The sequence below is a fragment of the Oncorhynchus mykiss genome, chromosome 9 (assembly GCF_013265735.2).
Source record: "Oncorhynchus mykiss isolate Arlee chromosome 9, USDA_OmykA_1.1, whole genome shotgun sequence".
In the NCBI taxonomy this organism is placed as follows: Eukaryota; Metazoa; Chordata; class Actinopteri; order Salmoniformes; family Salmonidae; genus Oncorhynchus; species Oncorhynchus mykiss.
The window spans coordinates 48,741,073-48,766,735 of record NC_048573.1 but is presented as its reverse complement, the minus strand read 5'-3'; the positions used below and the strand labels follow the sequence as shown (position 1 = coordinate 48,766,735).

At 42.9% G+C, this 25,663-nt stretch overlaps 2 protein-coding genes across 15 annotated transcripts in view; both read right to left on the bottom strand.

Moving 5' to 3' along the window:
- Window positions 1-19,077, bottom strand: part of usp19 (ubiquitin specific peptidase 19) — a 35,081-nt gene extending 16,004 nt beyond the window's left edge. For 3 of the 13 annotated variants that reach the window (XM_036988212.1, XM_021616012.2, XM_021616010.2), the window contains exons 1-6: window positions 18,463-19,077; window positions 13,813-14,113; window positions 3,247-3,375; window positions 1,288-1,424; window positions 575-1,099; window positions 116-455 (exon numbers count right to left, since the gene is read on the bottom strand). In XM_036988212.1, coding sequence (XP_036844107.1) covers window positions 116-455; window positions 575-1,099; window positions 1,288-1,424; window positions 3,247-3,375; window positions 13,813-13,969 — 1,288 coding nt within the window. In that variant the 5' untranslated portion in view covers window positions 13,970-14,113; window positions 18,463-19,077. Of the gene's footprint in view, window positions 1-115; window positions 456-574; window positions 1,100-1,287; window positions 1,425-3,246; window positions 3,376-3,901; window positions 4,042-13,812; window positions 14,114-18,462 lie in introns of those variants that run through there. The other 10 variants (XM_021616013.2, XM_021616014.2, XM_021616017.2 and 7 more) reach the window with 8 other exon arrangements.
- Window positions 19,078-19,211: 134 nt separating this feature from the next.
- The window catches only part of lamb2 (laminin, beta 2 (laminin S)), a 48,313-nt gene continuing 41,861 nt past the window's right edge, over window positions 19,212-25,663 (bottom strand). For both annotated transcript variants that reach the window (XM_021616006.2, XM_021616007.2), the window contains 12 exons: window positions 25,321-25,538; window positions 25,067-25,163; window positions 23,073-23,445; window positions 22,748-22,932; window positions 22,342-22,583; window positions 22,007-22,210; window positions 21,707-21,851; window positions 21,311-21,518; window positions 20,623-20,764; window positions 20,355-20,531; window positions 20,113-20,272; window positions 19,212-19,858 (listed from right to left, as the gene is read on the bottom strand). In XM_021616006.2, coding sequence (XP_021471681.2) covers window positions 19,722-19,858; window positions 20,113-20,272; window positions 20,355-20,531; window positions 20,623-20,764; window positions 21,311-21,518; window positions 21,707-21,851; window positions 22,007-22,210; window positions 22,342-22,583; window positions 22,748-22,932; window positions 23,073-23,445; window positions 25,067-25,163; window positions 25,321-25,538 — 2,288 coding nt within the window. In that variant the 3' untranslated portion in view covers window positions 19,212-19,721. The remainder of the gene's footprint in view (window positions 19,859-20,112; window positions 20,273-20,354; window positions 20,532-20,622; window positions 20,765-21,310; window positions 21,519-21,706; window positions 21,852-22,006; window positions 22,211-22,341; window positions 22,584-22,747; window positions 22,933-23,072; window positions 23,446-25,066; window positions 25,164-25,320; window positions 25,539-25,663) is intronic.

The window sequence follows — 25,663 nt, the reverse complement described above, 5'->3', positions numbered from 1 at the left end:
AGTTCTATAGTCATCTTCTGCCTAGAGCTATCCTGACGAATGAATGACGTGACAAAAAGCACATTTCAATCATATTTGTGAAATACCAGTTTCCTTTTGACCCCAGTCTACTGACCTTCCAGCTGCTTAATCTCCAGAGGTTCCTCTTTAGACTGGTCCTTCTTCTCCTCCTCTGTACTGCTGGTGAACTCTGCCTGCTTGCTTGGTGTTGCAGTCACAGGCTCCCTTGATCCTGACTGCTGGGTTGGTGTTAGAGTGGCCTGGTCAGCCCCATCCTTGGACTTTCTCACTACAGTAGAGGATTCGGTCCTCTCAGCCTCAGCCTCCCCTTGCCTCTCTGTTCTGTTTGTGGAGTCTAAAGCCTTGTGGCTGCTCACAGCACTGGACACAGTGGCTGACGGTATGCGTTCCTCTCCTGCCCGAGCCTTGAAATCAGACTCTGGGGACTTCTCCAGCTGAAACAAGAATGGGCTTTACAAATCAGATCGAGAGCAGCAGATACTCAAACACATTTGAACCCACACAGTACTCGGTGCCTGGTGAGATGCTACAGTTTAGAGAAACAGGGACTAACCTGAACTTTCATCTCCTGCTGTGTGTGGCAGATGGCTATCTCGGGTGTTGTACACTCATGAACGTTGCCTAGCCTCTCAGCACGATTGTCACCAGCTGTATACGTCTGGGGGTCCCGGCCAGTGGGAGTAGTGGTGTGCGGTTTCCCATTGGCTGTGGACTTGGGGTGTGTATCCCTGGGTGTCTGTGAAGTTGGGTCCTTGGAGGGACAGACGGTGCGCTTGGCACTAGGCTCCTGAAGCAGGTCCCCTTTACTGAGAGGCTTGGTCTCCTCATCTTCTGTAGCCTTCACCCCAGATTCTGGTCTGTCTGCTGCTGGTTTGTTCTTCATGGTGCGTTTGACACCTCGCTCAACTTTGCCACGTCTCTGTTCGCTCTGTGCCGGCGGAGCAGACGGCTGGGTGGACAGTTTGGGCTTATCTGCCATCTCAGGGACAGATTTCTCTGGCTTTACCACAGGTGGTGGTTTCTGCTCTTTGCCGTTCTTGGCTTGCACGTTCACAGGCTCCTTCTCCTTTTTAGTTTGCTACAGGGAGAAGAGACAAAATAGTTTTTTTGTACGCATTTATTTTGAAATTGTGTTGAAACCGTCGCAAGGGATAGGCAATAGGCACATTTAAGGTTGGCAGCTGATGCTTTTCAATGAAAGAACCATAAAGCTAAACGACAGGAAGGAGACAAGAAGGAGGCAGGGAGGGCAGCAGGCAGACTCACCTTAAGGGAGGGCCAGGAGTGAAAGGGGATCTTCTTGTGCATGACCAAAAGCAGGAAGCCGTACTTCTCTTTGTACTGCACTTTGCTGCAGGAGCCCTCAATCTCCTCATGCAGGTGACAGTCCCACTGGCGCCCATCTGAAGAGAGAGCAGTGGGCCATCAGACTTGTGCTAATGCTGCACGTTCACAGTGAAAGACTCAAACACACACACACACACGTAAAAACACTAAAATAATAATTCAAACACCATCTTAGCACACGCAGAAAGGTACACTGCCTTGCACAAGTATTCATCCCCATTCGTGTTTTTCCTATTTTGTTGCATTACAACCTGTAATTTAAACAGATTTTCATTTAGATTTCATGTAATGGACATACACAAAATAGTCCAAATTGGTGAAGTGAAAATGTAAAAAAAATATAACATTTTTAAAAATTAAAAAAAACAATTAAAAAAAAAGTTGTGCGTGCATATGTATTCACCCCTTTGCTATGAAGCCCCTAAATAAGATCTGGTGCAACCAATTACCTTCAGAAGTGACATAATAATTTAAATAAAGTCCACCTGTGTGCAATCTATAGGTCACATGATTTGTCACATGATCTCAGTATATATACACCTGTTCTGAAAGGCCCCAGAGTCTGCAACACCACTAAGAAAGGGCACCACCAAGCAAGTGGACCATGAAGACCAAGGAGCTCTCCAAACTGGTCAGGGACAAAGTTGTGGAGAAGTACAGATCAGGGTTGGGTTATAAAAAAATATCTGAAACTTTGAACATCTCACATCAGCCATTATTTAAAAAATTGAAAGAATATGGCACCACAACACACCTGCCAAGAGAGGGCCGTGCACCAAAACTCACTGACCAGGCAAGGAGGGCATTAATCAGAGAGGCAACAAAGAGCCCAAAGATAACCCTGAAGGAGCTGCAAAGCTCCACAGCGGAGATTGGAGTATCTGTCCATAGGACCACTTTAAGCCGCACACTCCACAGAGCTGGGCTTTACGGAAGAGTGGCCAGACAAAAGCCATTGCTTAAAAATAAGCAAACACGTTTGGTGTTCGCCAAAAGCCATGTGGGAGACTCCCCAAACATATGGAAGAAGGTACTCTGGTCAGATGAGACCAAAATGTATCTTTTTGGCCATCAAGGAAAATGCTTTGTCTGGCACAAACCCAACACCTCTCATCACCCCGAGAACCATATCCCCACAGTGAAGCATGGTGGTGGCAGCGTCATGCTGTGGGGATGTTTTCATCGTCAGGGACTGGGAAACTGGTCAGAATAGAAGGAATGATGGATGACGCTAAATACAGGGAAATTCCTGAGGTAAACCTGTTTCAGTCTTCCACAGATTTGAGACTGGGATGGAGGTTCACCTTCCAGCAGGACAATGACCCAAAGCATACTGCTAAAGCAACACTTGATTGGTTTAAGGGGAAACATTTAAAATGTCTTTGAAGCCCAGACCTCAATCCAATTGAGAATCTGTGCTATGACTTAAAGATGGCTGTACACAAGCGGAACCCATCCAACTTGAAGGAGCTGGAGCAGTTTTGAAGAAGGGGCAAAAATCCCAGTGGCTAGATGTGCCAAGCTCATAGAGACATACCCCAAGAGACTTGTAGCTGTAATTGCTGCAAAATGTGGCTCTACAAAGTATGGACTTTGGGAGGGTGAATAGTTATGCATGCTCAAGTTGTTTGTCTTATTTTGCATCTTCAAAGTGGAAGGCATGTTGTGTGAATCAAATGATGACAAACCCCCCCCCAAAAAAAATAATAATATTTGAATTCCAGGTTGGAAGGGAACAAAATAGGAAAAATGGCAAGGGGGGTGAACACTTTTGCAAGCCACTGTCTTACATGTACAATCGTCACATACACTTAAGCAGAAGACATGTAGGCGGCCTAGTTAGTTTCAGATGTGTGTTTGTATAGCTTGTTATCTCACCTGGGAAGCAGGCCTGACAGTCTGTGTCAGTGAAGGTAGTGGTGACGTCCTCCACACTCTGAACCCCCTCTCCACAGCGCAGCCTCACTGTCACCTCATTCGCATTCTGCTTCCAGTCCACAAACACATCTACACAGCACCGAGCAGACAGAAAAATCTGTCAGAGGAATAATTGCACACTCAGCATATCAGAGAGCACCTTCAAAATAGATTCTGTAAGAAGAACAGCATGTCCTGTGACTGTGCTCGGCAAATAAACAAATCAAAACGCAAGTCAGCCTACAATGGTCTACAACAGATGAACAGACTTTGTTGGAGGACTACATTGATACCTTTACAATTACCACTAGATCAAGATCAAAGTAATTTATTCATCAGAGAAAAGACTCCTAAATATACTGCATCTACACAAGAGACAGATCTACAGAAATGCACACAACACTGAATCAACTTCTTGGGACAATATAGGCCTTAGACAAAGAGGAACCTACTACTAAATAGTAAACTAAGCCTTAAAGATGCTGCCGCCCCCCCGAAATGACAGCTGGTCAAAACACTCAAAATAAGATTTGAATAATCATCTTTCTGGCAACGACAAACCGGAATCAGAAATCACAACAAACATTGGAAATGCCTTGGCTTGTCTACACTGTACCTTTCGTCATAGTGAAGCTAGAGTGCCGTCGGTCATGCATGTGCCATGTATGAGTTCAATTCAGTCCAAGGTGCTCACGTTCACCACTACTACAGACTATGCCTTGTTAATTCTCCCTCTCTATGGCTCTCACACACACACACACACCTCTCTCTCCCTCACGCTCTCTCACACACACAGCTGCTGTAAATAAAAAGGTCACAGGCAACACCAAACCCTCTACAGCTGGGCTCCTAGTCGGGTTGTATTCCATGCGACACCCTCTCCCTAAACTCTGCTACGGTCCACTACGAGATCCCTGTAGCATTGACATTTTTTGTTCTAATTTGAACTGCCAACCCACTTTACCAATTGGCTAGTCTGTGGTGTCATTTGTATTTTCTGTACATTTTTGAATGGCCTGTCACTGATTATCAGGGCCTGTCTACCAGCCACAGTGGTAGCTAGGTTTTTTACCAAGCAAAAAATTATTTTTCAAACTAACTATAAAAAAAATATTTATAGATTTTTTTTAAAGGAGGAGCAGGCTTAGTAACGTTTCTAAAACCAGGAATGTATTACTAATAAGAAGTTATATGGTATATCGCTCAATTTAATATTTTGTGAACCGAGTCTTTTAGCCAAAATATCAGACAAAAAATGTTCAGCCGCCCCTTTAAGGTTACCATGATACCGGGGCCACTCCGGCAGTGTAGGATTATATTTAGAGAGTTTTAGACCCCTCCAGCGACTTTTAACGGTATATGATTCTTGCGACAAATTCAGCTACTTTTCAGCAGACCCGGAGCCAGAACGAATCTACCAATCTGCGTGGCAGTTATGAAGCACTAGCCCCTGCCATTTGAACACACTGATACACTGCGATCCATTCAGTGGTGGCTAAAGAAATTAACATATAACCCAGAGATACGCTTACTGCTGCATTGGCCTATAGGCTATAACTTCTATAATCAACTAAGTAAAATACATAAGCCTGAAAGCCGACTAATAAAAACCGCTAAAAAAATAACCTGAAAAAAAAAAACAGTCTGCCTCCCTTTCCGTCGGTTCTGACTTAGCTATTGGTAGTGAAGTTCAACATGGTATTAAATCACCACAGGGTCCGGCCCAAAGCGGTGCTAACGAACTTTCAAGATTGTATCAACTAACCTATTCCGGGTCCTCAAAGTTTCTTGCGCCAGTGAGCTCAGGACAGAAAGCTGTTTTATGACATTTCCACTGGATATTGTGATCATCAGATCATGATATTCTTCTATTTACATTTAACATTTTAGTCATTTAGCAGATGCTCTTATCCAGAGCAACTTACATTAATGAAGTCATATGTTTTCATACTTTCTTCATACGTACCCTGTGGGAATCGAACCCACAAACTTGCCGTTGCAAGAGCCATGCTCTACCAACTGAGCAACACACGGCACACCGAAGCTTGGTGATTATCAAGGCCAGAAGTGTTGGCAAGATTTTTCAAATTCTGAGAAATGATTCCATGTGTCATTTCAGTTTTTTATGTCTCCACTAATTATTATACAATGTAGAAAATAGTACAAATAAAGAAAAACCCTTGAATGAGTATGTGTGTCACCAGAGAAAGCATCCGAGCAAGCAGAACAGCGCCCTTCTATACGTAGCCCATGTACCTGATGCGATCACGCCAGAAAGAGCATGACATGCCATACTCTTTTGGTCCGGACAGCATCAAATACATGGTCTACACATACTGAGACAGAGAGGCGCTGTTTAGCTCGCTAGGATGATTTAATTGAGTGATTGGCCTTTGTTGACGAGCGTCTCGGTCAAATAAATAATCAATATTATGTTTGGACTGGCAAGATGGTACGGTAGGGCGGGCCAGGCCCCTTAAGGCGCACCCATAACGCTGGCCCTGCTTTTCAGGCTTTCTTTGGAGAGTTTTAGCAGAGGCTTTCTATGGTTTTGATTGCATTTAGTGACTTTTCCCACTCAAATCTGCTGCAAACGAGAGTGTGAGAAGCTGTCTGTGCAACAGAAGTCACAGCAACGGTGCACACGCAGGCAGAGAAGTACAAGGCGAGGGGGTGTGTGGTGGGAGAGTGGGCAGAAATGATGTTGGAGCAACAAAACCTCATCTAGCGACAAATAAAGGAGCCAATAGCGGATCTCATTGAAAAATAGTTGGTAACACTGCACTTGAGTCATCACATGTGCCTGTGAAAATCTGACTAGTAGATGTCAATGACATCTTCACCAGCAGTGGAAGCAAACTCAAATGCAACCTAACTTGTGATCAAAAAGTAGATATACAAGAACATAAGGATAAAGTCTCACTTGAGTAGTTTTCCAACTTATATGCCTGTGCGCATTGGTTCTAAAAACAAATGGTTTAGCACTTCACTCACAGTGAGCACATCTCCCCAAACAGTCAGTGTTGCTGTGTGAGGTGGGATACAACCATAGGATTCATATTTCTTAGTGCATTTACCAGATATGAAACAAAATGTCAGAAATACTTTGAAAACAGCTACTGCTGCTATAAAATCACAACTCTCACATGTGACCATACTTGACTTTTAAAATGTTATTGAAATGTTATGAAATGCTTGCACTCCAGACCCGTCAACGTGGCTGGTGAATAAGACATTCTTACCCGCCAATGACAAAATCGACCCGTGAGTGGCAGGTGTTCATTTTAGGCCCAGCTTACTATGCACATAGTGCCAGATAGATAGACAGTAATACGTGTGTTACTACAAGAACATGACAGAAATAGGGAATGTGCTTGGTGAGAATCAGTGAATGGCATAGACAGGCTATTCTCAAACGGGGGTACGCGCAATGCCGTACCTTGTCAAATAATTATCACGCAATCACATTAACTGTTACTCTCTCACTCTTGCACAGACGTTTAGAAACGAAACATGACAATTTGAAAAATAAGCCACGGGAGTTTTTTGAGCGAGAATTTAAGACGACTTTCGAGTAGTAAAACAAATCTAATTGTATTGGTCACATACACATGTTTAGCAGATGTTAATGAGTGTAGCTAAATGCTTGTGCTTCTAGTTCTGACTGCGCAGTAAAATCTAACAAGTAATCTAAGAATTTCACAACAACTACCTTATACACACACACATACAAGTGTAAAGGAATGAATAAGAATATGTACATATGTATGTATGTATGTATAAGCGATGGCCGTGCGGCATAGGCAAGATGCAGTAGATGGTAGAGAGTACAGTATATACATATGAGATGAGTAATGTAGGGTATGTATATATTATATAAAGTGGCATTGTTAAAAGTGACTTGTTATACATTTATTACATCCAATTTTGAATTATTAAAGTGTCTAGAGATTTGAGTCAGTATGTCAGCAGCAGCCAATCAATATTAGTGATGGCTGTTTAACAGTCTGATGTTCTTCAGTCTCCCGGTCCCAGCTTTGATGCACCTGTACTGACCTTGCCTTCTGGATGATAGCGGGGTGAACAGGCAGGGACTCGGGTGGTTATTGTCCTTGATTATCTTTTTGGCCTTCCTGTGACATCGGGTGGTGTAGGTGTCCTGGAGGGCAGGTAGTTTGCCCCGGCTGATATGTTGTGCAGACCTCACTACCCTCTGGAGAGCCTTACGGTTGTGGGAGGAGCAGTTGCCGTACCAGGCGATGATACAGCCCGACAGGATGCTCTCGATTGTGCATCTGTAAAAGTGTGTGAGTGTTTTTTGTGACAAGCCAAATTTCTTCAGCCTCCTGAGGTTGAAGAGGTGCTGTTGCGCCTTCACCACACCGTCTGTGTGGGTGGACCATTTCAGTTTGTCTGTGATGTATACGCCGAGGAACTTTCCACCTTCTCCACTACTGTCCCGTAGATGTGGATAGGGTGGTGCTCCCTCAGCTGTTTCCTGAAGTCCACAATCATCTCCTTTGTTTTGTTGACGTTGAGTGTGAGGTTATTTTCATGACACCACACTCCGAGGGCCCTCACCTCCTCCCTGTAAGCCGTCTCATCGTTGTTGATACCAAGCACGCAGTCATGGGTGAACAAGGAGTACAGGAGAGGGCTGAGAACGCACTCTTGTGTGGCCCCAGTGTTGAGGTTGAGCGGGATGGAGATGTTGTTTCCTAGACTCACCACCTGGGGGCGGCCCGTCAGAAAGTCCAGGACCCAGTTGCACGGGGCGGGGTCGAGACTAGAGGTCGTCCGATTAATCGGAAGGCCGATTTCAAGTTTTCATAATCGGAAATCGGTGTTTTTGGACACTGATTTGGCAGATTGTTTATTTTATATCCTTTATTTAACTACGCAAGTGAGTTAACCTCTCTGCGCACGGAACCCGGTAGCGGGATGAAATTTGACAACATACGGTGATCGCTACATAAATAGTCATATTAAACATTCATGAAAATACAAGCGTCTCATGTTTCGAAAGCCTAGAATCTAGCTAATCAGATTTAAAAAAGGATTGACTGCGAAAGAATACGATGCGATTATCCGAGGATAGAGCCCTATAAAAAACAACTATTTCAACCAGCACAGGCGTAACAAAATCAAACTGTTTAAATAAATTAAATAAATTGTTTACCTTTGACGATCTTCCTCTGTTTGCAATCCCAATGCTCATTGTTACACAATGAATGGTCTTTTATTTGATAAAATAATTTTTTATAGCCTAACACGAAGCATTTTGTGAACCGCTTGTGTCGTGAATTCTGTCTCATTCCATTTGACAACAGACTCGAGGTAAATACACACAAAAAACGTGACTTTTCCAGTCATGTTTGGTTTCATTGCAATCAACTGGTTTGTTTGTAACACAACCAAAACTGATGGGTCATTTCGCGGGACGTATTGACTGAAAGAAATCGATTTGAAGACAACAAGTAATGACATCAATGTGCACCAATGATTTGCCCGCTGTTTCGTTGATTGACTGTATTTCAACCCAATGACCACTGATCATCTTGAAATCTAGCTGGGTAAATAGCCAATGAGCTGAGGTAAACGGCAATATGTAATGTTTATGTGTTGGAAGACCAACCCATGTAGTAAACTCCGGCATAAAGAGGGTCATTCGCCATTGAAGTTTCATACCGGAAAGAGCAACACATGTTGCACACAGCATTGTTTTGGTAAAGCGCATATTCAGCTGTTTATATATCAATCAGTAAGGCGACTAAATCAGGGAAAGCTAAATCTAGATATACACACAATTTTAGAAGAAATTGATCGAGGACGATTCATTTAGCGACTCCCAAATGGAGGAATATTTTTTTAACAGAGAGGATATCGTTTTGGACTGGTAAGTTCTTCTCATGCTAATGCCGTTGTTTGAAATTAATAATATAGAATATTATTTGTGAAATGAAATAGCCTATTTGAGGCTGTTGACGGGAGGGCAGGCCCACAACAATGGCCAAAGTGAAATGGAGACAATAGATACAGCTGGTCTGTTGTAATATAATAAAGACAGTAGATCTAGCTGGTCTGTCATAATATAATAGAGACAGTAGATCTAGCTGAAATGTCATAATATAAATGAGACAGTAGATCTAGCAGGTCTATAATAATATATTCAACCTTATGTTCCCTGTACTCTATATATATATATATATATATGTTTATTATACCTGTTGATACAGATACATATGTGAAACTATTCTAACTGAACATTTTCTTTCACAGTGACACTGACTCCGAATGGAAGCCCCCAGCTCCTGCCACAAGTGGTGTTCATCTACCCAAATGTATTTCTGCAGGCATGGATGTGCTATGGCACCTGGCATCAGCAGCACAATATTGTTTGGGGGGTGTTAGAAAACTATACACAAAATACCAAAATGGTTATTCCATTCAAAATGCATAACTTCACCAATTTGGCCACTTGGGTACATTTGGGCTACTTGTGTGGGACACCTGGGTGACTTCATGATAAATGTCATGTAGCACACTCATTTTGGAAGTTATCATTCTGAAACTTTGCACAAGTACTGTTGCCCTCTTATGTTTTTCACTGAACTGTCCCCAACTCCTATCTGAATGTTTGTTTTATCTTGTTCATTTTAAAGATGATAATACAATGAAAAAAAACATACGTATTTTTATTGTATTATCTAAACCAGATCTATTGTGTTATATTCTCTTACATTCTATTCACATTGACACAGACTTCAGAGTGTTTTCTTTCAAATGGTACCAAGAATATGCATATCCTTGGTTCTGTGCCTGAGCTACAGGCTGTTAGATTTGGGTATGTCTTCAGGCGGAAATTGAAAAAAGCAGGGGGTAGCTCTAAGATGATTTATCCTCTTGATCCTACTTGAGACGCAGACGTCTCAAGTAGGCACCTGGAAATGCAAATGCGCTACGCTAAATGCTAAATGTACTCGTTAAAACTCAAACGTTCATTAAAATACACATGCAGGGTATTGAATTAAAGCTACACTCGTTGTGAATCTAGCCAACAAGTCAGATGTTTTAAATGCTTTTCGGCGAAAGCATGAGAAGCTATTATCTGATAGCATGCAACACCATAATATACCTGAAGGGGACGTAAACAAAATAATTAGCGTAGCCGGCGCTACACAAAACGCAGAAATAAAATATAAAACATTAATTACCTTTGATGATATTCTTTGTTGGCACTCCTATATGTTCCATAAACATTACAATTGGGTCTTTTTCCCGATTAAATCCGTCCATGTATGCCCAAAATATCCATTTGTATAGCCTGTCTGGTTCAGGAAAAAAGCTCTCTTCCAACACGCAACGTCATTTTTAAAAATTATATAAGTTGCCTATATTCTTTGACAAAACACTTCAACCTACTTTTGTAACCCAACTTTAGGTATTTGTAAACGTTAATAAGCGATCAAATTGATCACTGGGCGATCTGTATTCAATAGCAGCTACTCAAGAAAACAATGTCCATTTTTCTCTCTCCCAAAATCAATTGCTGTAGGCTGGATGGAATGAAGGATCTATTTGTCATGACACACAGGATTTTTGTCAATGAAAATGACGTTTTTGGCTACATCGTGTGGAAGCTGTAGGAATTGCATCCTTGGCCCTATTAATTTTGGTGCCCCTTAAACAATACATGCAAGTGGCGCATGGATATATTTTTCAGTGACCAGTTTTTCTTGCGCTTTTCGATGAAACACACGCTCTGTTATAGTCACAGCCGTGATTTAACCAGTTTTAGAAACTTCAGAGTGTTTTCTATCCACACATACTAATCATATGCATATACTATATTCCTGGCATGAGTAGCAGGACACTGAAATGTTGCGCGATTTTTAACAGAATGTTCGAAAAAGGAGAGGGTAGACTTAACAGGTTAACTCGTCTCTCAAAGCACTTCATGATGACGGAAGTGAGTGCTATGGGGAGATAGTCGTTTAGCTCAGTTACCTTAGCTTTCTTGGGAACATGAACAATGGTGGCCCTCTTGAAGCATGTGGGAACAGCAGACTGGGATAAGGATTGATTGAATATGTCCGTAAACACACCTGCCAGCTGGTCTGCGCATGCTCTTGAGGATGCGGCTAGGGATGCCGTCTGGGCCGGCAGCCTTGCAAGGGTTAACATGTTTAAATGTTTTACTCACGTTACTCATGTTGCGGTGAAGGAGAGCCCTTTGGTTTTGTTTGGGCCGTGTCATTGGCACTGTATTGTCCTCAAAGCGAGCAAAATCGTTTTTTAGTTTGTCTGGGAGCAAAACATAGTGGTCCATGACGGGGCTGGTTTTCTTTTTGTAATCTGTGAGTGACTGTAGACCCTGCCACATACGTCTTGTGTCTGAGCCGTTGAATTGCGATTCTACTTTGTCTCTATACTGACGCTTAGGTTGTTTGATTGCCTTGCGGAGGGAATAGCTACATTGTTTGTATTCAGTCATGTTTCCGGTCGCCTTGCCATGATTAAAAGCAGTAGTTTGCACTTTCAGTTTTACGCGAATGCTGCCATCAATCCACGGTTTCTGGTTGGGTAAGATTTTAATAGTCACCGTGGGTACAACATCACCGATGCACTTGCAAATAAACTCGCTCACCGAATCAGCGTATACATCCGTTGTTGTTGTCGGAGGCTATCCGGAACAAGTCCCATACCACATGATCGAAGCAATCTTGAAGCGTGGAACCAAATTGGTGAGACCAGCGTTGAATAGACCTGAGCACGGGCGTTTCCTGTTTTAGTTTCTGTCTATAAGCTGGGAGCAACAAAATGGAGTAGTGGTCAGATTTGCCGAAAGGGGGGTGAGGGATGGCTTTGTATGCGTCGCGGAAGTTAGAGTAGCAATGATCCAGAATAATGCCAGCCCGGGTAGTGCATTCGATATGCTGATAAAATATAGGGAGCCTTGTTTTCAGATTAGCCTTGTTAAAATCCCCAGCTACAATAAATGCAGCCTCAGGATATGTGGTTTCCAGTTTACATAGAGTCCAATGAAGTTATTTCAGGGCCGACAAGGTGTCTGCTTGGGGGGGGAAAAACACAGCTGTGATTATAATCAAAGACAATGCTCTTGGTAGATAATGCGGTCAGCATTTGAACAAAAAGGACTTGAGTTCCTGTATGTTGTTATGATCACACCACGACTCGTTAATCATAACAGAGATGTTTGTTTCTGTCGGAGCGATGTGTGAAGAAACCGGGTGGCTGTACAGACTCTGATAACGTATCCCGAGTGAACCATGCTTCCGTGAAACAGAGAATGTTGCAATCTCTGATGTGATACAACCTGGAATCGAACCAGGGTCTGTAGTGACGCCTCTAGCACTGAGATGCAGTGTTTAAGACCACTGCGCCACTTGGGAGCCCCAAATGTACTGTGTAAATTGTTCAAAGTAGTAATTGTGCATAGTGTTCTAATGGTTTGTAAAACTTTGAAAACATCTGGGAGTTTTTTGGCATACATTTTCAAGTAAAAAAACTTCAGAGTCTCAGCGTAATACTGTTTCTGTGGAATTGCCTGTAGCTAGATGAGGCAATAGAGGAGGACACTGTGTGGGTAGTTAGAGACTCACACTGGCCGGCCCTCTGAATTGATTGGGCTCATGTTCTGGTTGGAGAGAGCTGACCAGAGAAGCACAGCAGCTCTTGTGACCTTGACAAGGCATGTTTCCCTGTGGCCGGCCTTACACCAGCTAGGATTACAAATCTTCAGCATTAAGAGCAGCAACATAAACGGCCAGTGACCATACATGAGCTCACAACATCAGCACTCACATCTTACTTTCAAACACAATACATAGGCAAAAGCTGTTGTACATTTGTTTCCTCAGCTGTGTGTCTTGTACTAGACATCATTCGTACTCAGTATAATATTTTCACGTTCTTCTTCAAGTGGTTATGTGATAAGTGATAATTCCTGCATTAGCATTTTTACCTCTTAGTAAACAGATGATCTTATAAATATTAAGCATTATATTTTCTACATACATTATATCTGGTTTTAGGCGTTTAAGTTTACACTGAAAACATTTTTTTTGTCCGATTTTGGGAGTGGCAGAAACAATTTAGCTAAATGAATATTGGAGAAACACTGGAAAGTGACACCTTGTAAGACAAAGAAAATACCTCCAAGGCCCATAACACATTATGTTCTGTTCTATATACTACAATAAAAGAGAAGGCTGCAAATGACAAACAACTTACTGGAGGATGCAAAAATATATACATATTTAGCCAAATGTAATGTATCAAAAGTCCTTTAGGAACCACAAACGGGGAACTAAGCAGCACTCCCCATAGATGACACAAAGTAAACCTGAAGTACCCTTCACCACCACTAGTTATCCCCATTGTATAGTCAGGTTTATGCATTGAGGCTCAACACAACAAATAGGCTTGCGCACAGCAAACACTGCACGCATTGCTAATAAAGCAACACCTCCTGCCTTACCACACCCAAAATATCTAATCTCCAACCTTTCTTGTGCTCTGCATTGTCCCCTGCTGCTGCTGCTGCTCGCTTGGCCTCCCTGCTCTCTTGGTTGGCCCTGTCCTTCTGCTTCTTCTTACTGGTGGTGTCATCGGCGCTGCGCTGACCCCCATTCCGCCGGCCTGATTCAGTGCTGCTGGCCATCTTCAGGCACTTAGCGCTCACGGGACGCCCGTCGCCTGCGTCGCTGCTGCTGGGGTCTGGTTCTGAGGTGTGCCGCTTTCTGCCCGGTCCAGCTATCTTGGCGATGTAACAAGTTAGAACTCTCCCAAAACAGAATCAAGGGGCCTGAATAGAGTCAGGAGACCAACACAGTTATCAATGAGTGTTGCAGAGCTACATAAGAGTCATGAATAGAGGTCGACCAACTAAACGGAATGTCAGATTAATTAGGGCAAACTAAGTTTTCATAACAATCGGAAATCTGTATTTTTGGGGCGCGATTTTTTTTATACCTTTATTTAACTAGTCAAGTCAGTTAAGAACACATTCTTATTTTCAATGACAGCCTAGGAACGGTGGGTTACCTGCCTCGTTCAGGGGCAGAACAACAGATTTTCACCTTGTCAGCTCTGGGATTTAATCTTGCAACCTTACCGTTAACTAGTCCAACGCTCTAACCACCTGCCTCTCATCACTCCACGAGGAACCTGCCTGTTAGGCAAATGCAGTAGAAGCCAAGGTAAGTTTCTAGCTAGCATTAAACTTATCTTATAAAAAACAATCAATCATAATCACTAGTTATAACTACACATGGTTGATGAGATACTAGTTTATCGAGCGTGTCTTGCGTTGCATATAATCGATGCAAAACTAATTTAACAAAAGCGCATTTGCGAAAATCGTATCAATCGTTGGACGACTGTACCTAACCATAAACACCAATGCCTTTCTTAAAATCAATACACAGAAGTATATATTTTTGTACCTGCATATTTAGCTAAAATAAATCCAGGTTAGCAGGCAATATTAACCAGGTGAAATTGTTACTTCTCTTGCGTCCATTGCACGCAGAGTCAGTGTATATGCAACAGTTTGGGCAACCTGGCTCATTGCGAACTAATTTGCCAGAATTGTACATAATTATGACATAACATTGAAGGTTGTGCAATGTAACAGGAATATTTAGACTTATGGGTGCCACCCGTTAGATAAAATACCGAACGGTTACGTATTTCACTGAAATAAAATGTTTTTTTCCCCGGAAATGATAGTTTCCGGATTAAACCATATTAATGACCAAAGGCTCGCTCTGAGACTTGGAGTAGTTATTCCCCTTGCTCTGCAAGGGCCGCGGCTTTTGTGGAGCGATGGGTAACGATGTTTCGAGTGTGGCGGTTGTCGATGTGTTCCTGGTTCGAGCCCAGGTAGGGGCGAGGAGAGGGACGGAAGCTATACTGTTACACTGGCAATACTATAGTGCCTATAAGAACATCCAATAGTCAAAGGTATATGAAATACAAATCGTAGAGAGAAATTGTCCTATAATGCCTATAATAACTACAACCTAAAACTTCTTACCTGGGAATATTGAAGACTCCTGTTAAAAAGGAACCACCAGCTTTCATATGTTCTCATGTTCTGAGCAAGTAATTTAAACGTTAGCTGTTTTACATGGCAGATATTGCACTTTTACTTCTCCAACCCTTTGTTTTTGCATTGTTTAAACCAAATTGAACATGTTTCATTATTTATTTGATTTACATTGATGTATTATATTAAGTTAAAATAAGTGTTCATTCAGTATTGTTATAATTGTCATTATTACAAATAAATAAATAAAAAATAAGCGTACATTTTTTTTGCCTATTAATAGGTATCAGCCTTTTTTGGCCCTCCAATAATCGGTATCGGTGTTGAAAAATCATAATCGGTCGACCTCTAGTCATGAAGAGTGTCATTTATGCAGTTGGGCCCCAAGTTCAGACCCCGTTTAAAGACATGTTCCAGTACTTTGGCGACTAGTAGGTATTTTTTTACCTCCTGATTTGGGCTGGATGTGTTAACACGTAGTTCATATATGCATAATCTATAAGCAGAATTACAGTCTTACCTCAATTAGCCACAGAATCTGTAGTTTAAAGAGTGTTTTATGGAAGCAGTGAGACGCCGTTTTCCCTACATTTAACCCCACGTGGGCCAGCCCACAAGCAATTGAAGTTTCAGCCTCTTGCCATTTGAGTGACAGCTGCAAGATACACACACAGTAGTGTGAGATATAAAGCAATGACATGGTGCACATATCTGCATATTTGTGATGTAATAGCACAGAGTTTCTAAACCCAGAAGCGCAACATCGTCAATAAGAGAAGTGAAAAATTCTTCATTAGTTGTTCATTTTCTCAAAATCTAAAAGGCACAACCTAGATTCAAGACAATGTCTTAAGTAGTTGGACATGTTAATACTCCAAAAGTGTTAAAGTTACACCTTTTTATTTTCGTCACAAACAACTTTGTATTGAAGGAGTGCCTTTGATTTAACGGCCTGCACATTAAATACAATTTTGTTGGTCAGATACACAGTATAGCGCGAGACGACCATTAGACTCAATGATGCATTTCTGCACATGAGCTTAGGTAACCAATGTCGCCATGACATTGCCTACAAGTGTGATCATGGATTTCTATTGGAGAAGCAATTTCTGCCCATCTTCAATAGTAGGCCATTTTCACAGACCCCCTTTGGCTACTTTCAGAACTACTGGCTAAAAAGTATACAAAAGTACCGGATAATATATTTTAAGTTGAATGCACTAACTGTAGCTAAGTCACTCTGGAGAAGAGCTCCTGCTAAATTACTTAATTTACTGAAGTGTAAAATGAACCCTCACCCCTTTCAGATTAAACTATTTAATTCCAAACATTTCCTTTATATTAATCAGATTGCATTATCTCTGCAAACATTCCTTGCATCCATTATTTTATTTAACTAGGCAAGTCAATTAAGAACAAATTCTTATTTTCAACGACAGCCTACCAAGAGGCAAAACACCTCCTGTGGGGGGGGGACAGAGGCTAGGATTAAAAATGTAAATGTTGGACAAAACACACATCACAACAAGAGGCACCACAAGCGCACAACACTACATAAAGAGAGACCTAAGACAACACCACAACATGGCAGCAGCACAACATGGTACAAACATTGTTAGGCACAGACAAAAGCACAAAGGGCAAAAAGGTAGAGACAACAATACAACTGTCAGTAAAAGTGTCCATAATTGGGTCTTTGAATGTAGAAAGAAATGGTGATAAAACAGTCAATTGTTTGTGTTTCTTGCAGCTTGTTCCAGTCGCTATCTGAAGCGAACTGAAAAGAGGAGCGAAACTGGGATGTGTTCGCTTTGGGGACCTTCACAGAATGTGACTGGCATCACGAGCGCTGTATGTGGAGGATGAGGGTATTAGTAGGTATCTCAGAGGGGAGTGAGGCCAAAGAAGGTTTTTATAAATAAGCATCAACCAGTGGGTCTTGCGCCAGGTATACAGATATGTCCAGTTTACAGAGGAGTGTAGAGTGCAAAGACGAGTCCTATAAGGTGCATTGGTGGAAAATCTGATGTCCCTAATGGTAAAGAACATCTAGTCTCTCAAGCATAGTCACTTTAATAACTCTACCTACATATTACCTCAACTAACCAGTGCCCATTGACTCTTTACCGGTGCCCCCTGTATATAGCCTCGCTATTGTTATTTTACTGCTGCTCTTTAATTATTTGTAACTTTTTTTCTTCTGATTATTATTTTTATTTTTTTACTGCATTTTTGGTTAGGGTGCTTCTAAGTAAGCATTTCACTATATGGCTACACCGGTTGTATTTGGCGCACGTGACATAACATTTGATTTCATCTGTAAATTATGTCTCCGTAATCTAGCATGGGTAAAATTAATCAGGATTAGTTAGTATTATCTAGCTACTAGAAAGTTAACCCGATTGGTGGTGGCTGTCTAAATTTGCTACAAAAAAAACAAACAATGTCACATATCTAGCTAACGTTAAATATCTTGAACGTTTTGCCTTGGCTGTTGCAACCTGGATTGTTAACGTCAGTCAATGTGGCTAGCACATCTCTACCTTTTTGGTACAATGCTGGCTAACTACAATATCTAAAAAGTAACTAGTTATGTTTAACTTTACAAATTGCATTTGGCTATAGCTAGCTCCCTAGTTAACGTTACACCTTGATGTACATTTCTGCCACAGCCTATTTATCCTCAATGTAATGGCGTCATGTTGCTGCGGCAAGTCAGCTAGCTACTGTAGCTACATCACGTTAGCTATCTAGCATACTAAAATAAGTTACTTGGCTGTCAATGATCATTGGCAAATCAAGTTGTTCAATAATCAGATAATTCAACATTAAAATGTGAACATGTGATCTCTCATGTCATTAATGACAGGAATAGCTAAATTGCCAATGTAACGTGAGTCGGCTAACGACGTTACTAGCCAACGTAGCTCGTTAACGTTACTCAACTAACAGTTTAACGTTAGCTAAGCTAACAACAGTTAGCCATCTTTAGTTTGTTGGCCAGCTAACGTTCGTTATGTTGACAAGCTAGACAAACAATGCATATTGACAATATCACCTCATGCCTTGTTATAATAAAATGTAAATTGTGGCGGACTACTTACAAAACGTGTATAATTTGGAGTATGGTCTCCGGGTCTTTGGGCACAATGCCGGTGAGTCCGTAACGTTACTTCTTCAGTCCTCGCTAAGCTTAATGCAACAGCCGCGGGCCTCTGCTCATCCCTGCTTGCAATCGAAACCCCGTACTCCGGTGTTTCTCGAAAATTCTCTTTATCCAGGACCCATTTTTTTTATATATATACCGAATATATAAAGCAAATAAATGTGACGTAAATTACAACAAATCTATCAATCGCTTCAACCTACTTTACCGGCCCCCGCGCAATGACTCGCACTTTGTTTAGGAACAAAAACAGTCCAAACCGAAATCCACTCTGAAGACTAGGCACTTCCTGAAGGCAGCACTGTAGCTACCAAACCCTCACCATGTGATCAAGGTTTTCTTGGTTGGTTCTACAGACGGCTATGCAAGCAGGGAATGCGATTACTAACACATTATTCTTCTTCTATCATGGCGGTTCGCAAACAATCGCTTAAATGAATTTCGCCGTAACACAGGATTATTACAGGGATGTTATTATAAGGGGATATTTAATAGGATATGACATTTGTTGACATCTTCTCCTCAGGGGATCAATACCGCTCTCCCCACCATGGCAATGTATGTTGAATATGTGCAGCGATGGTGTTCCGGTCACACAATTTCAGTTTCTCGAATGGAGGGTGGAAAAGTTTTTTCATTGTCTATTTTCAGAACAGTTCTGTCCATTACAAAAAATTATACAAACCATTTAATGTATGTAGGTTTTAATGAGCATATTCATCCATCATTGATCCAGGTGAGATATCAGAAACTATGTCAAAGTGACCTTTCATCCAGTGGGTAGGGTACACAACTTTTATTCCATTTTTTTGTTTATCCAGAACAATGTATTCATACATCATTTTTTGGGCTTCTTTATATTATGAATGTGTCAGGGTTTTGGGGGGTGATCTGAGTTTTGGGCCAAACATGTGCAAAGGTCTGTATTTTGCATGCACACATTAACACATTTTAATTGAAATGTCACGTGGAGGCACTTCTATCCTTCAGTTGAAAGTCACACAGTAATACACAATGTGGCCACACAATGTTATATTAGTTGTGTGAAATCTCACAATCAAAAAGGCACGGTTACACAGTGTAGTCGGACAGGCACCTCCAGGGCGAGGTGCATAGTGTACAGGCTCAGCGGTGTGAAACAGGAGTAGTTTCATATAGTGTCTGTCAGTGTTGGTTTGACCAGCCAGGTCCTGGCTGTTACTGACAGGTGTTGTAGATCTGGATCTGTTTGTTGATGTCGTTGAGGATAGCCTTCATCTTGTCTTCTAGGCCGTCCAGCTGCTGGGCTTTGCCCTCCAACGTTTTCTGGTTCTCTTCATAGTCTTTCTCTAGCTCTGTGGATATAAAGTATTGTCAAGTTTATATTTTAAATGTTTTGTCTTAGAATAACCAGGACTGGCTGACAGACCTACATTTTGGTCTCTGGTCAAAGAACAATCAGACAAATTCAGACAATACAGTGACACTTTTTAACCACAAGAGGGCAATGTTGCCTTCGCTATTCTCCAAGGTTAGAGTGTGAAAATCGAAAGTAATGCTGCTTTAAAACAAAGGCGGCCCAGTTCCCTCCAGGGTCCCTCCTACACACCTGCTAGTCTCTGGAGCTTGTTCTGGGCGTCCTTCAGTAGCTCTTTGGCTTCGTCTCTTAGGCGCTCTGCTTTCTTCTTCGCCTCCTGGACAGTCTTGGCTTTCGTGTCCACCAACTCCTGCACTGTGTGATACTTATCCATCAGCTCGCCATCTAAAATCTGAGAGAAAGAAGACTGCATAATCAGTAACAGACATGGTATTACAGTCACAAATATACACAAATAAACAACACACACACACCTGCTTAGCCTCATTGGCTTTGTCCCGTGCCATAGTGGCTGTCTCCTCAGCTCGAGCTGCTGCCACGCTGTTGTGGGCACGTTTGAGCTTCAGAGCATTAATCTCCCGACCTAGGTTGCCCATGCGGTCCATGGCATCATTCAAGTCATGTTCACTGCTGGAGGTCTCAGACTCAATCTAAAAGCAGGGGAAACATCAGGAATGTATTCTCTTTTGATCCCTTCATCACATCAAACTGCATGCAGATGGTGTCCACACACTTGAGTACCTGTGCTAGTCGAGCTTCCGTTTCCCCAATGTCAGCCCGAGCCCGCTGTATGGCCTTCTCTGCTGTGGCCTGGGCCTTCTTAGCATCCTCAAGTGCCTGTTTTACTGTCTCTGCTGTGGATTTCACCCCCTCTGCCCGATTCCTACATAATGGAAACACATGTCAGAATCAGGAGCGTCTTGCTCTGCTGAAACATTTCCTTTGACATGACACAGCTATAATCTACACAGTGTACAAAACATTAAGAACACCTTCCTAAGATTGAGTTGCACCCCGCCCCTTTTGCCCCCAGAACAGCACAATTTGCCGGGGCATGGACTTTATAAGGTGTCAAAAGCATTTCACAGGGATGTTGGCCCACGTTGGGTGGTGGACCATTCTTGATACACACGTGGAACCGTTGCAGTTGCAGCACTTACTACCGTACCCCGTTCAAAGGCACTTAAATCTTTTGTCTTGCCCATTCACTCTCTGAATGACACACATACACAATCCATGTCTCAAGGTTTAAAAATCCTTCTTGAACCCGTCCCCTTCCATTCATCTGCAATGATTGAAGTGGATTTAACAAGTGACATCAATAAGGGATCATAGCTTTCACCTGGATTCACCTGGTCAGTCTATGTCATGGAAATGTTTTGTACCTTCAGTGTATAACCCTCTACATACAAGGCGCACACACACACACCTGGCCTTCTTGGCCTCCTGCAGCAGCTGCTCTGCTTTGCGCACATCATCCTGTGTCTGTTGCAGAATGGCGTCTACGTTGGAGAGGCTCCGGACCCGGTCCTTGATCTCCTCTGCCAGGTGTCTGATCTGCTGTGGTGAGGCTGGGATGGACAGCTCCAGGACACGGTTGGCAACCGTCTCAATGCTGTCTGGATCCGCACCCTCCTCTGCAAGGAGATGGATAGCCAGATCAGCACAGATATTTTTGATGTTGATTGGGAAGTTAACACTTAGTGATGATGCTGATCATGATGATGATGCCGAGTTTAAGATAAATTGCTTTTATGGTCCCATGTAGACAAGGACCTTACTGCTCCTCGAACATCTGAATTTTCTATCACTTTAGCCAACTCACGCATGAGGAAGTCCCGGATCTGCTTGATGAGGTCCCTCAGGTCATTGTTGGAGCGCTCCACATTGTTCTTGGTGTTGGTGGCCTTGTCCAGAGCTGCCTGGGCTTTACTCTTCGCCTCCTCTGCCTTGGTCTTGGCATCTGCAACCTGAGAAGCCCTCAGAATCAGGGATAACTGTTAACAAGTACCCTTATGCTGTAGGTCATACAGTTGTATGCATTAGTGGCATGCCACAATAGATTTTCCAGGTCTCCATTTCCTGTCAAGACAGTGTTGGTTTAGGTACACTTAGTGTAACTGACCTTGTGGAAGAGCTCTTCTACCTCCCCCATGGCTTTGTTCAGCTCTTTCTCTGCGTGCTTGGACCTCTCCAGGGCGTTATCTGCCATTGCTACGGCACCGTTGCAGTTCAGGCCTCCGCAGTGCCTATTCCCCCCATCGTCACGGCAACCTGCTCCTCCGCAAAGGCTCTCTGCACAGGGGGCATCGCCAGGGGTCCCACAGACCTGATCAAAGGTGGTTGGGGTGGAACATGTATCAGATTACTACATTTGTTTATAACTTTGCCTGAACTCTTCTTCTGATCTTGTGCTGTTTAAGGGGTTTAATCCAATCAGACAGATGATGCATGCTTCACCTTCTCATTGATCTTCTTCATGTCCAGGGTCTGAGCCTTGGCATTGAGGTCCCCCAGGGCTCGCTTGTTGGCAGCGTTCTTACGGTTGAAGTCATCTTGCTTGGCAGAGATGAGGCGTTCTGTCTTGCGGCGTGTGTCTGCTGATTGGCTAACAGTGCTGGGCGTGGTGGTGGTGGACTGGTTGGCTCGCCGCTCTGCATCACGGGACTTGTTATAGGAGCTGTGGATGCTGTCATATGCACCTGGAGGAAAGAGAGTGTCAAATAATAATAACAACACATTTAATACTACATTTAACTAATATTCTTTAAGTATTTCTACAAAAAAAACATTAATAACATCAGTCATTAGGGCATTTTGTATCCCAGAAAACCTATGTTTGAAGGGGGAAATGAAGTCTGCTCACCCAGGAAGTTGGAGTTCTTGAGGATGTCCAGTTGACGGTGGAGCTGATCTGAGGTTAAGTTTAGCTGTTTGGCCTCTCTCTCCAGAGCACTGAGCTCATTACTGGCCTCAACGTTGCTGTTCTGCACACTGGTCAGGTCTCCCTCCAGACGATTCAGTGTGTCTGTGGTCTCACCTATCTGAGACCTGCAGGAGAAAGGGATAGGAAATTACAGTTAAACTCCAAAACTGGAGGAGAGGCATATTTATGGTGAATCTTTAAGTCTATCTATGTATGTGTATTGTTATGTACAGTATAATACAGTGTCTGTGTGTATGTCTTGTACCTGAGGTCTTCAATGAGCTCCATCAGGCTGCTGACTGCCTCTGCGGTGGTGTTGCGGGCGTTGACGATGCCCTGGGCCTGTGCCAGCTTCTTCTCCAGGTCTCTGAAGGCCTTCTCATAGGCTCCAGTCAGGCCCGTGGTCTGGATCTCTTGAGCCCGCTCTGACAGGGTCTTGGTTCGGACAGCCAGGTCCTGCACCACCCGGTCCCAGTCCCCAAAGCACTGATGGCAGGGCTGGCAGTTAGGGAACTGGCCTGAGAAGCCCCTCGCACACTGGTCACAACGCACGCCTGACACCCCCTGCTGACACACACAGTGGCCTGACTTCTGGTCACACTGGGATGTCTCTATGCCCCTGGGGTCACAGTCACAGACTGAGCAAGATAGAGAGAGAGAAAGTGAGGGACTGTTAGTATACAATGCATTTGGAAAGTATTCAGACCCCTTGACTTTTCCACATTTTGTTATGTTACAGCCTAATTCTAAAGTGGATTAAATAAAACATTTTCCTCACCATTCTACACACAATACCCCATAATGAGAAAGCGAAAACAGGTTTTTAGAAAGTTTAGCAAATTTATTAAAAATAATAATAATAATAATACTTATGTAAATAAGATATTCATACTCTTTGCAATGAGACTCAAAATTGAGCTCAGGTGCATCCTGTTTTCATTGGTCATCCTTAAAATTGGAGTCCACCTGTGGTAAATTCAATTGATTGGACATGATTTGGAAAGGCACACACCTATCTATTTAAGGTCCCACAGTTGACAGTGCATGTCAGAGCAAAAGCCAAGCCACGAGGTTGAAGAAATTGTCCGTAGAACTCCGAGACAGGATTGTGTCGAGGCACAGACTTGGGGAAGGGTAACAAAAAATGTCTGCAGCATTGAAGGTCCCCAAGAACACAGTGGCTTCAATCATTCTTAAATGGAAGAAGTTTGGAACCACCAAGACTCTCCCTAGAGCTGGCCGCCCGGCCAAACTGAGCAGTCAGGGGAGAAGGGCTTTGGTCATGGAGGTGACCAAGAACCCGATGGTCACTCTGACAGAGCTCTACAGTTCCTCTGTGGAGATGGGAGAACCTTCCAGAAGGACAACCATCTCTGCAGCACTTCACCAATCACGCCTTTATGGTAGAGTGGCCAGACAGAAGCCACTCCTCAGTAAAAGGCACATGACAGCCCAAGAAGACTTGGGGCTGTAATCGCTGCCAAAGCTGCTTCAACAAAGTACTGAATACTTATGTAAATGTGAAATTTACAGTTTTTATTTTTAATAAATTTGCACAAATTTCTAAAAACCTGATTTTGCTTTGTCCTTATGGAGTATTGTGTGTATAGATTGATGTGGGGGAAAAAAAACAATTGAACACATTTTAGAATAAGGCTGTAACATAACAAATGTGAAAAAAAGTCATGGGGTCTGAATACTTTCCAAATGCACTGTATGTCAACTGCTGATATTTTGATGCCACACTTATAACACGTTCCATGACTCATGAATAACACGTTCCATGACTCATGAATAACACCTTCCATGACTCATGAATAACACCTTCCATGACTCGTGAATAACACCTTCCGTGACTCATGAATAACACCTTCCATGACTCATGAATAACACCTTCCGTGACTCATGAATGACACCTTCCGTGACTCATGAATAACACCTTCCATGACTCATGAATAACACCTTCCATGACTCATGAATAACCCTTCCATGACTCATGAATAACGCCTTCCATGACTCATGAATAACACGTTCCATGACTCATGAATAACACCTTCCATGACTCATGAATAACACCTTCCATGACTCATGAATAACACCTTCCATGACTCATGAATAACACCTTCCATGACTCATGAATAACACCTTCCATGACTCATGAATAACACCTTCCATGACTCATGAATAACACCTTCCATGACTCATGAATAACACCTTCCATGACTCATGAACAACACCTTCCATGACGTTAAAGCTGACCTCTGCACTGGATCCTGGGGTCTCCCCAGTAGTTCTCTTGGCAGTCTGTGCAGGTCTTTCCACCGAATCCATCACGACACTGACACTTTCCAGTGAACTGGGGCACAGGGAGGTCAAACATGAGCATGAGGTCACAGAAGAGGTCTGTCTCATAATTACACTATAATCATTTCGCTACACTCACAATAACATCTGCTAACCATGTGTATGTGACCAATAAAATTTGATTTGATAATGGAACCACACACACACACCTCGTTGCAGGCCGAGTTGACAGCATTGTTGGGGTCACAGCCGCAGGCCTCACAGCCCCGCCCACTAGCCAGGTTCCAGTAGTTGGGCTTACAGTGGTCACATGTCAGGCCGATGGTGTTGGGTAAACACTGGCACTGCCCCGTGGCACGCTGGCAGACACACTCATCCCGCGCTGTACACTGGGTATGCTCTGTGCCCAGGAAGCTACAGGTGCACTCTGGGGAAGCATACAGAAGAAAATAGATTGAACCTTTACTAGGGTGCACAACACATAGTTTCAATGCAACATTCCTAAAATGAATGGTTCTTAGGTTTTCTGGTGTGTGACGAGGATGTGTCAAC